At 34.1% G+C, this 12,231-nt stretch overlaps 1 protein-coding gene across 1 annotated transcript; it reads right to left on the bottom strand.

Annotated features, from left to right (window-relative positions):
• Positions 1-11,003: 11,003 nt before the first annotated feature.
• LOC131058035 (putative germin-like protein 2-1) lies at positions 11,004-11,764 on the bottom strand. Its single transcript, XM_057992072.2, has 2 exons — positions 11,638-11,764; positions 11,004-11,539 (listed from the first exon to the last, which is right to left on the bottom strand). Exons 1-2 carry the CDS (start codon positions 11,762-11,764, stop codon positions 11,004-11,006), a joined length of 663 nt encoding a protein of 220 aa, XP_057848055.2.
• Between the last annotated feature and the right edge of the window lie 467 nt (positions 11,765-12,231).

Raw genomic sequence — 12,231 nt, 5'->3', positions numbered from 1 at the left:
AGGGTAGATGGGTAGCGGAAATAGAATCAGGTTTTGACATTACAATTCACTAGAATCCATCACCTCTATAAGATATAACCTTATTAAGACGTTGATGTCTGATTTTCAGAATGTCATGGGTGAGTAGTTTGAATGCATCTTGAACTACCTTGGGTCAAGGTACAACAGTGACTAAAAATCGTACCGCTTCCAATACTCATAACTATAATGAATGTAAACCGCGATATTTTAGAGAAAAGAGCCTTCATTCTCAAACTGTTGATGGGTGCGAAAACATTGCTCACGTTGCGTTGAGTGCGTTGCTTAGATTGTCTCTTTCACATCCATCTACAGTTGAACTCGGCCAAAACTTAATCTTTAGGTGAGTGTGTTGTTGTAAATGAAGTGCATTGTTGTAAATGAAGTAGGTGTCTTTTCTAGCAGTTTTGGAGATCAAAATTTTACCTTTAGGTGAGTGAATTCTCTTTAATAAAGTAGGTTTACTACTTTTTCTAATGTTTGAGATCTGTCTATTTCCATTTTTCGACACCAAAACTTTTCGTCCAGTTGACTGCATTGTCCTCTCGATTCTCCTTTTAACAAAGTACATACAGTTGATTTAGATGATTTATTTTTTATTATTTTTGTGAGATATATGTTTATTTAATATTTTTTTTAACTTAATGTTTTGATGAATTAGTTGTTTGGGGTAACTAAATAGGAAAATATAATATTAAAGATTAGTTTTTTCCTCTTACTTCAATCAAATATATGAGAAAAGTATTTCATATTGATTAGACATTTCATTTTATTTATTTTTATTTATATTGATTGAATTTTCTTTTCTTTTATATCAAATAATATGACAATTATAAATAGTTTATAAAAAATATTCAATTTGAGAAGTAAAAAATGCGTTAAAAGTGATATATTGGGATGATTCTTGGTTGGGAAACGTTTAGTTCCATGATCCCTTGTTTACCTATCAAGAATTATCTTTTTACTCTCTTTGGATAAGGGTGGCTAACTAATGAACTTTTTACAATTAAGAAATCAAAGTGATCAACAATCGAATATAAGGAACAAAGAGAGTGAGAGGGGGAATAAAATTCTACACCTGATCGATTCATGATTATAATAAGTGGTTCATATTATAGAAGAGCAAGTCAATAAAACAGTTTGGTCATATTTTACGCTAGTATAATCTCAGTTTTCTTGATAACTACTCGAGTACATTTTTTTTTAATATCTCTCATAGGTTTTACCTTGTCTTTCATACCACACTCACAATCTCCAATTCCCCATTGAGTTTCCACAAATGACTAATACGAAAGGTAAATCTACATCCATGTAAGAGCATGGACACCGGGAGTGATCTAATATTGGATGCAATTAAGTGAGGAATATTTTTTGAATGAATCCCTATACTTTTGGACCCTTTAATGACATGGTTTGCATAAGTAAGAAAATGTTTATTAATGTAGAGAGCATGGTTTTAGGTACTTTTCTATGTGGAGGTGATACAAATATGCATGGGTAGCCTATGCGGTTACAGATGATTGTGGTTCTTCCATCAACGCTATTCTCTTTTTTATTGAATGATATGGTGTAATAGAAAAGTCAAGAATATACAAGTAGCAATTGCACCTTGGTGTGCAATATGTACGCCGAATAGATGTGGAATGATTATTAAAAAAAATTGATCTATTTTTTCATATATTTGTGCAACACGTGAGATAAATTAGCAAACCATTTAGTAAATGATATTATTTATTCAACAAAGGTCCCAACATTTGAAAAAATTATAGATCCAAATCAACTATGCATCTACTTAAACGGACAAATGCAATCAAACAAAACCCTTAAACCGGGAATATAATCGAGTTCCATTACCAATATTCTTATGTTTTGTTTGAAATAGGGAGAGAAGGAGAGAGGGAGATATAGGGATATAAAGAGAGAGATAGAGGAGGAAGAGTGAGGGAAAGATAAAGGAGTGAGGAGATAGAGTTAGGCGATAAATATAGAGAGGAAGATAGAGATCGAGATTGATATAGATATGGAGAAGAATAGGGATATGGATATGAGAGGAAGAGATAAAGAGAGAGGAGAGAGAAATAGATAGAGATAGAAGAGATAAATATATAGAGAGGGGGAGAGAGAATGAGCGAGGGATAACTTTGAATCAATTGTGCATTCATTAATACAAACCAGACATAAGTGAAAGAAAACCTTTCAATCAAAAGATAATTGAACTCCATTACCAATAGGCTCATGTTATGTTTGCAATAGTGAGAGGGGAGAGATGAATAGATAAAGAGAGCGAGACATGTCTGGAGATAGGGTGACAGAGGAAGAGAGAGCTAGAGAGGGAGGTGGCAAAGAAATAGATGGTTAAAGAGAGTGAGACGTGCCTAGATAGAGTGAGAGAGGATGAAAAGGACAAATAAAGAGAGATATAGTTGTAGAGGGATAAGGAGAAATTAAGATAAAGATTAGGAGATAGAAACGGATAGAAAAGAAGAGATACAAAGATACAAAAGGGGAGAGAGAGAGAGAGGGAGGGAGGGATATTTTTGGGCCAATTTGTAATTCAAACTCATTAATGAAGATGTTAACATAGGTTGACACCTAGTATGGTGGTTATACCTTTTGTAAATCTTTGAACCAATAGTAATAGTATTAACATAGTATTGAATTATTTGTAATTGCCATGTATAACCTCATTTTGTGTGTTTTGTCACGTATGCACTATCCTTTAGTGCATTATCCACTTACACTTCTCAGTACATAATACATCTGAGGAATTTTGTAGATAGAGTGGCAAGGGAAGAAGTTACATAGAAGTTGTATACTTCAACACTTCTCTTGTTTGTATTTATTTCTCACATTTGGGAGTCTTAAATTACACACTATAATTATTTTCTCGATATCCATACTTGCCTTGCTTTAGCTTTACAAACAACCTTATGACCACACATAATAAGGTCAAGTCATCCTAAAGCCCATACAACCTTGCATCCCTCTAATGACATGTGTGGTTAATAATCACATTCTAAACTGAATTAACAATAGCTTCGATTTTATGTCCAACGACCATTAAGTTTAATTTAATCTAAATTGTTCTGTTGATCTAGATTCTCCTTTAAATAAGAATAATATTTAAGAAGTCATAAACATATAATTTAATATTAAATTTTTTAAATACATAATTAATTATTTTAATATTATAAACTTTTAAAAGCAATAAATATTAATAGATAAAAATTTCAAAATAAATTAAAACAAATTATTTTTAAAATTCAAAATATAATTTAAAAATAATAATATATAGAACTTTTTACATTTTTAAAAATACTAAAAAATCGAACTATTTCAACAATGAGGTTTAGACCAACCATGCACTACAATTTGCAATCAACAAATAACAAATGGTATGAGCACTAAGTAATTCATCATATATCTTCGCATTTCTCCATCATAATCAGTAAAATTCAATTAACTTTGAGAAGTAACAAGAACCCATGCAAAATGTAGAAAGACAGCACAAACATCCACCATATCTTCAACAAAACTTATGTATTAATTTCAACAAGTCTTGGAAACAATCTCTAGCTTCCTCCTCCTACTCTACTTTCTAACAGTTCTGCTCTACTCTATTATCCACCTATTAACCTTTAAAAATGAGAAGGCAAACCTTATATAGAAGTCTTGATACAAATGAATGTCCGAGATTGATTTGAATTTAATGGCCGAGATTTAACCATGAAACCCTAATTAGGGCTAGTTATAACAACAACCACTTTAACCAATGAGAAAACTACAACACTTTGGGCACATGTCCCTCTTTGAATGTGGATCAATGAGAAATGAGATTAGGTACATTGAATAATATTTGATGTAATGCCATATGTCACTTGCTCCTCCTTTGATGAGTTAGGTTCAATACACCTACAAGAACTGACTTGGCATCACTGAATTGGTCTATGATGATCAAGCACCACCTTAGCTTGCATGTCTCCCTAGAAATATGTCGACACTCCACATCATCCAATTGCTTGATGTGATGGTTCATATTCTCAAATTGCATCCTCTTGAAAATCAAGTTTCTAGCTTTGATTAACTCTTCTAAAACTATTTATAACATGTAATTTTTTTCATATCAGTTATCTTTTTCTTGAATAATATTTTAGGAGATTGACAAAATACCTAGGTTTACATTTATTATACTTTTAGTATTGTTATCTATTCTTTCATTGTGGTAGATGTAAAATGTTTCTATCGTAATTTTGTGGGATACATATATGACTAATCCATTACAATACAAGGAACATTTTGGAGCACCAACAACAACTACGTATTTAGACTTTGTTAGTGTATCTGAATGTTCCTTCTAGATAAATTTTAGAGTTGATATTAGCTTGTTAGGATGTTGGTTTCTTGGGATTCTATGCCTGTGTGTGATGACATTTCATTATATTAATTAAAATATTTCTAATTGATAGAGTTTCTATTTTATTTATGATTTTAATATACATATTTATATAATTTATAAAAAACTTTTCAATAAAATATTTAATATATTTATAAAAATCTTTATCATAATAATGTATATTTAATTCAAATAAAAATTTCTATCTTAATTTGTTTTAAATTTAATGAAAAATAAATAAATAAGTATAAATTATTTTGTAATTTATGAAATAGGCTCATGACAATAACTGCATAGTTACTCTCTAGTTGGTATGATGTCAAAAAAATTAGATGCACGTAACATCATTTGGCTACCAGTTGGAGGAATTGTTGAAGAGATTGTATGGTTAATTAGTAACTTATATTTCATAAGTTTTATTTTTCAAAAAGCTTTGAATGAAACCTACACTAGATGTGTGTGCATGTAACCACCCAGATGATGGAACTTTACTACATTTTGTGTAGTATAATTCACGAAATGATACTTCATCATTAAAATATGTGAACAATTTTTAAAATAACCAAATTGGAAAGAGCATAAACAATACGGGGGCAAAAAGAACACAAAATATGCACTAGGAACTATTATTGTCTTCCTCCATAAAAGCCTCCACAAAAAAGTGCTTGTAATAGGAATAAATCTCTGGAAGCAATTATTCTCATCCAAAATTCATGTAACAAAGATTCATAGTTGACAAAGGATCTTTTCATCAGCAATGGAACAAGGGACACTATAGCCTAAAAAGGCAAACGTGACTACCAAAATAAAGTAAAACTAGATGAGGCCATGAGGCAAAACAAAATCTCCACATGCCCTCTAATGCTAGATAACCGGTCTAAGTGGTGCAAAACATGACCTTGAAGAACTCAAGTAACGGTAAAAAAAGGTTAAAAATTAGACCAAGAAGGAGTCTTGCGGCCTTGTAAATAGCCAAAATGACATTCATGCAAGGAAAAATTAATAGAGAAAGACAAAACAGTTTTATTCAAATTGTTCAAAATTCATGCAAAAATAGATAAGCAACATATGCAACTCTAAGATTGACCAAAAATTGATTTGATTTGACAATATTTATGTTAACAACAGCCAAGAGGGGAGAATGAGAGGGGGGTGAATCAGTCTTCACCGGAATAACAAACTTTACCGCAAAACACAGATTTGATAAACTGCAGTAATAAGACAGATAAGAAAATTAATAGCACAACACACAACACTAAGATTTTGATGCGCAAAACCCAGTTAAGCGAAAAACCATGGTGGGAACCTACCCACAGTAAGATGATACTCTACAATAGTATGTGAAAATATTACAATGAGGAATGCACATGCATTCAGGCACACTGCCTAGAGCTCACTGCTCAAATAATATTTGCTCGGAAGGCTACAACCCTTAGGGAAGTCTCACTGACTCGCAATAAGATTTGGACTACAATTCGAAAGAAATGAACGGAAAGAATAGCATCTCCAAATAGAATCTCACCACAAACTCAACATCGAAGGATACATCACATGTTCGCACACAAACCTCTCTCTGATAATGAAGACACAACATCAAACAACCAAATTACATGACTATATCACCTATATATATAATTTATCAACCTTGATAACAAGGTCGGCTAAACCCTCAACCCTCAATTACAAAATTACATCACACGATACAAACACTGACCACCAGACCAATATAGTGGTTTACATAGCATAGCATGGTTCTAGGTCAAATTCCCAAACACATAACTCCACCGAAAATCACGCAAAGATCAATCGCAACACGCTACACCACCAGAAATGGTGCATAACACACAAATCATCACTGGTTGATAGAAACCACCAAAAACTCACACAATGATAAATACAGATTGCCAAAACAAATAGGACATAATTAAAAAAAATACCAGCAAGCACATTAGAATCATCCACAATAGCTGCACCAACACTACTTTTCAAATCTTCATCGGTCAACGTCTGAAAGCTAAAGAACACAACCAATCAACAACGGCCAGGAAGAAAGATAACTTGCGGAGAACCAAATCATGATTCAACTGAAATTAAGATACACAAGACCTTCCCAAGAAATATCCCAAAATCTCAGCACCAGATCTGATCACACCAAAATATACCAGAGGATATACCGAACTCTGCGAAACAGTGATCAACAAAGCATCGCTACAAACCGGATCAGAAAATCTTCCCAATCTGCAATCACCAGAGAAAATCATAGGAATATGTTGACATCAATGACCACAACATATCCTAGCATGACCAACAATATCCAACAATTTATGCCAAAACAACCACTTTATATCACTAGTTCAAATCAAATATCTATGCCAAAAGATCAGCCTATGCAAATTTTACCACACCAGAAAGTGCCAAAAAGCCAGCACACAAGGATCGGCTTTTTAATAAAATATCCCAAACCTTTACACATGCAGATTGACCATAGTAAAATAATTGATCGTCTTATTAAAATTGAAGACAAATCATCTTTTAGCTAATTAAGCGCTTCCACTATCCACACAATAATGTGTTCCTAAAAAATCGCCCTACAGTAGAGCTTCAAATTTGTCAACTTGGTCTCCATGATCAACAATTTAATAAAAAATATATATAATTTAAAATACACTAATCAACCATGAAATAAAATCTCCTGTTTTTATTTTATTATTTATACGATGAATTCTATAAACTTCAATTCATCGGGATTTTTAAAATCACAGTAGAAACACCTTCGGATTATCATGTCCTCACAAGAACACAAAAATATTATGGCACAAATCCACATTCCTTTCAGATGCTCAACCTCAATCAAAACCTCTATAAATCTGCAGTCATAATTAAAATAAATTACAAACATGTGAGTACCAAAAAACTAGTGGAGCTCAAAAAAAGAAAATGCACAGATTGAGATGAATGATAAGCTCTTAATATCTTTGATCAACTTAGGGGTGATTAAAAATACATATCTAATACAGTTCCACCTATAATATCAGATGCTATCTAGAATCATGTAATGTTTCATGGATAAGATTAGCATAACCAGGCATTATTCTAACAACTAACCATCTAGCAAACTTACATAGAAGAATATTCTAGTTAGAATATCATACACTAACAACACATAGCTTGAAAAATTGGCGTAGGCTATTTTGGGTTCATGGAGGTGCGAGCAAACGTTAATCTATAGTAAGTGAAATTGCTCAAACCCACAAAAAGGTCATTTGGAGCTCGTCGATTTTGCACAAGTCACGAGTTTTCTCTTGCACAAGTGTTTATCCTTTTGTAGACTACGGTCTTCTTCAGCATGGTTTTCTATGTGGTTTTCTTCTATTTTTTTGTGTGTGCCTGGTTTATTCGTGTGTGTACCTAATGTTCAGATTGCTTTGGAAAACCAGGTCATTTCCCCTGTTGGTGAACTTTTAACTAGCACATTTTTCAAGGACTAGTGCACCCAACACCCCTATTTTGCTAAAATAGGCTCAACTGTTGAGAGATGAAAGTGGACCTTGTAATTTGCATGAATCTAATTTGTTTTGTTGTCCCATCACAACAAAATGTTTCGAAAAGGTGTGAACTTCATATAAACACAACTCCCTTTCCCATTCTAGGAATCAATGTACTCAATATAGAAAACCAAAAAACCTAGTCAATCAAGCATTCAGGGAGCGAAACGATAAAGAAGTCCCAATTTGATTATTCAATCATTGAAATATATGCTATAGCAATTATGATCAAGTGTATTATGTAATTCGTACCTAAGATAAGGTGTCATCATTTCACCATTTATCATTTGCTTAGCCTCTTTTCTTGTGGGGGCATGCATCCTATCTCATCATTATCATTGTTGAAGAGAGAACACTAATACGCGGTTTGGATAAGGTAATCCCTTATATGAAATAACCATTTCTCCCAATTTTCTCTATCTACAGGTCCAAATCCGATAACAAGAAAGTTAAAGAAAAGTAGACCAGACATTAGCAGGCATCACAAAACATTGATTGAACGAAAACCCTAAGAACAGGGCACCCAGCAGTCATTGACCCATATTTTTAAGAGGCAAGTGATCAAATATTGTCGATTTCATTTTCGATCATCTCTCAATTTTCCCTCAACTTTAGACACGGATCTCCAACGTTTCTCTCTAGTACAATTAGCTTCATATTACAGTCCCAATTTCCTCTCTATGTCTCCATCTCAGATATGTCTTACTCTTTCTATATTTCATCTTGTATCTACTACATTCTATAAAACTTAGTCATTTTACCATTGTTAGACTAGTTCATCTATAGACACTTCACTGTCTCCATCTCATGCAACAAAAGGAACAGGAACCTAATTTCGTATCCCTTCCTTAAAGACAACAACTAGTCCTATTCTTATTACCAATTATGTTGTGTCAACTAAGATCTTCTAGCTTACATTGGTCAATCGTAGGATCTTGTTTCCTCCATTTCAAGGTTTACATTGATTTATGAGATGGTATGATTATATATGCTACATAAACCAACATTTTTTAAGGTATGATCCCATATTGTATTGGTATAAAATTGGTGGTACTGAAACCAACATTGATATAGAAAAAAATAGACATTTTTATTTCTAACGTGTTTCCATCTACATCTTTCACTTGTCTTGCAATTGTGTACATTCTCATGTAAATACCAACGATGTTATACTCGCGCCCTTTTATGCTTCATACCATAATGTGACTCCTCTAATTCCATAAGACCAGGAGTGCGCAAGGAGTGTAATGCTTCGTGTGGTTCGTGCAACTAAACTCGGCTTCTATTTGTCGATATGAGCAAAGGTTGTGTTTTTATCACTTAAAATGTGCTTTATATGTTTTCTTAAATGCTCACATATACATACTGGTGGCATAAAATGAAAGTAAGCGTGTAGGACTCAATAGAATATAAAATAGTGACTAGTGATTTAGAACTTTCCTTGGTGTAACCCAATAAAAAATATTGAAAAGAATGGAGTTGTACCCTCATCTCTAGTATCAATTAAATGCAAGATTCACAAGCCAACTTCTCAATTTGAGTCTTAAATACAAAGTGGACATTACCTAGCACTTATGTAATTTCGTACAATATTGTATTCTTGTGGAAAGAGCTTGCTTAACAATATGCTCGAGTTCTACGCTCATTGACTAATTCTCTCCAATGACAAAACTTATGTTTCCATGAGTTGAAATCTAGAATCTCCATTTCCAAGTGTTGCACCATCTTATTACTCGACGTTTTTCTTCATCCAAATCTATTGATTGATATCTTCATTATTTTATAGTCTCTCTTTTCAATGTCTTCCCCCAAGCTAAACTATGCAACCAAATAGCGTTCACTTCCTTGTCAACCTCAATCAAAACCTAGAATAAAATACATGCACCTAGCTATCAAATATGGAATAAAATACATGCACTTGTCTAAAACAAATTAGCACTCCCCTAAATAAATCATGTAGAAAACTTTCTCCAATACCAACCGATCGATAATCAAATCGAATATTCCATTCTAATCTCACCATCGCTGATTTTTGTTCTCTTCACTTATGTGCCGATCCAATGCACTATGCTACTGATGTGAACATTCAGAAAGCCAAAATTGGTATCTTCTACATCTACACCTTCCACTTGTCTTGAAATTTTGTATGTGGTCAAATTTTGTGCCTACAATGTTATACATAATATTTCGCACCCCTTTGTGAATTATAACAATATGTCACCCCTGTAATACCACAAGACTATTTAATAAAGAGTATGTTGACTGAATAAGATTTATGTATTTGAAATATGCTTCTTTTTTGTTGTGAGCATGTACTATGTTTTTCATCAACTCAAGACATTATTGTTGCAGTTTCTTAAGAATTTGAGTATCTGCAGTAGTTGCATAGAATGAAAATGAGCAAGCTTCAAAGACATAGGTTATATAGACATCGAAGGCATGAAAGAAGAGGTCGTGAAGCTTTAGAATGAACTGATGTATGAAGCTTTATTTTATTAGATCATTTATAAATGCATGGGAAAAGTAGAAGATTATGATATTTGCAGATCTCACTGATAATGTATGAGTTATATCTATTATCTTATTCTTGATGGAAATGCGATTGCCAATTTCTCAATATGACGACACTTTTATCTTCTTCGTATCAATCAACAAATACCTTGAGATATTGGAAATTATATTCAAAATGCGCTTACAACTTACCTTAAAATGTGTTACAGCAAAGTTAAATTTTAATGTTGTCATCAAAGGGACAAAACGACATCAATATTTAATTTTCAATCTTTGGAATATGATGAGGACATACTGATGTCCAAAACAGATGCTATGAATGGCACAAGAGGACGCCAATAACCCTAAAATGATAGTTTTATTCAACGGTTAATTTTCAATCTTTGGAATATGATGAGGACATGCTGATGTCCAAAACAGATACTATGAATGGCACAAGAGGACGCCAATAACCCTAAAATGACAGTTTTATTCAACGGTGAGAAAAAAGAATTGGGAAAGACGGTCTTCATTGGGAGACCTCTTGTTTGTTTTGTTTAGTATGCGAATTTCTTTTGAATGTAATTCACCAGTTCCTGGGTGATGCGGAAGGCCTTGCTCAAAACGGAATCGGGGAGAGGGGGATTCGCCGCAAACAGAGAATTGGCGATTGTCTGAACTCCGGGAAACTGGCTGGTCAATCCAGCTATGGCCACTGCATTTTCATGCCCCACATTCTGCTGGAAATGAACAAGTGCCTTTGGAAACACAAACACATCTCCCTTCTCCAAAGTTTTGCTGAAAAATTTGTTGCTGGTGTCAATGAAACCCACAAGAAGCTGGCCTTCCAGTAAAACAAGAACTTCGGTGGCTCTTGGGTGTGTGTGAGGAGGATTTATTCCACCCACTGCGTAGTCGATGCGGACCAACGATATTCCAAACGTATTGAGGCCTGGTATCTGTTTAACGTTCGCCATCGTTACGTTGGAGCCCACATCATTGTCGGTGTTCCCTGCCTGCCCAAGTCCCCGGAAGAAGAAATCGTTTGCTGAAACTTGCATTGGGTCTTTGCAAACGAACCCGTTCACCAAAACTGTTTAAAACAAGATCAAATCAATCTGTCTGTTAGTAACTCGACTCGTCTAATAAGCAAATCATTATCATTGTTTATGTATAAATATTCTCACTCACCGTTGCTTTCCTCATCTGCAACGCAGAAATCTTGCAAGGGATCCGGATCCCCTGCCATGACCCTGTCGCTGTAACAGCATATCAACAGAAAAAGTCCCAACGTGAAGTAAATCATGCGGTTAGCCATTGTAATAGAAACGCAGACACAAGAGATCGGGATATGAATGTCTATTACAAACCCATTACACGCTTTATATAGCCCAAACCATAACTCTCCGCAAAGACTAATTCATCTTGACTCCGTATATTTCACGGATCCTTCCAGAGTTGTTGCTCTTTTCCTTACGTCACACTAAGTCTTACTGCATGTGGTTGTCTCGCCTGCTACCGCAGATGCATTCTCACCATCCTTTCATTAACGTTGAAATTTTCTATCTTCTCCCTGCCCTGCTGCGTATGCCTATCTCAAGATCAACTTACCTCCTGCCTTACACGTATTCTCGCCATCGCCATCATTTTAGTAATGTGGAATTGTTTAGACTTAATTGGAACGGTGGGCTTCTTCAAAGGAAACAATATATAAATCTTTCTCCACCGTGGGAGAATCGGTATGAGAGGAAAGTTTCTTTCTTGGAGTTGGATATTGGCCTAAAG

This window comes from Cryptomeria japonica, unplaced genomic scaffold (genome assembly GCF_030272615.1).
Source record: "Cryptomeria japonica unplaced genomic scaffold, Sugi_1.0 HiC_scaffold_1096, whole genome shotgun sequence".
Classification (NCBI taxonomy): domain Eukaryota; kingdom Viridiplantae; phylum Streptophyta; class Pinopsida; order Cupressales; family Cupressaceae; genus Cryptomeria; species Cryptomeria japonica.
The sequence above is the reverse complement of the archived record's forward strand: the minus strand, read 5'-3'. Positions and strand labels throughout refer to the sequence as shown.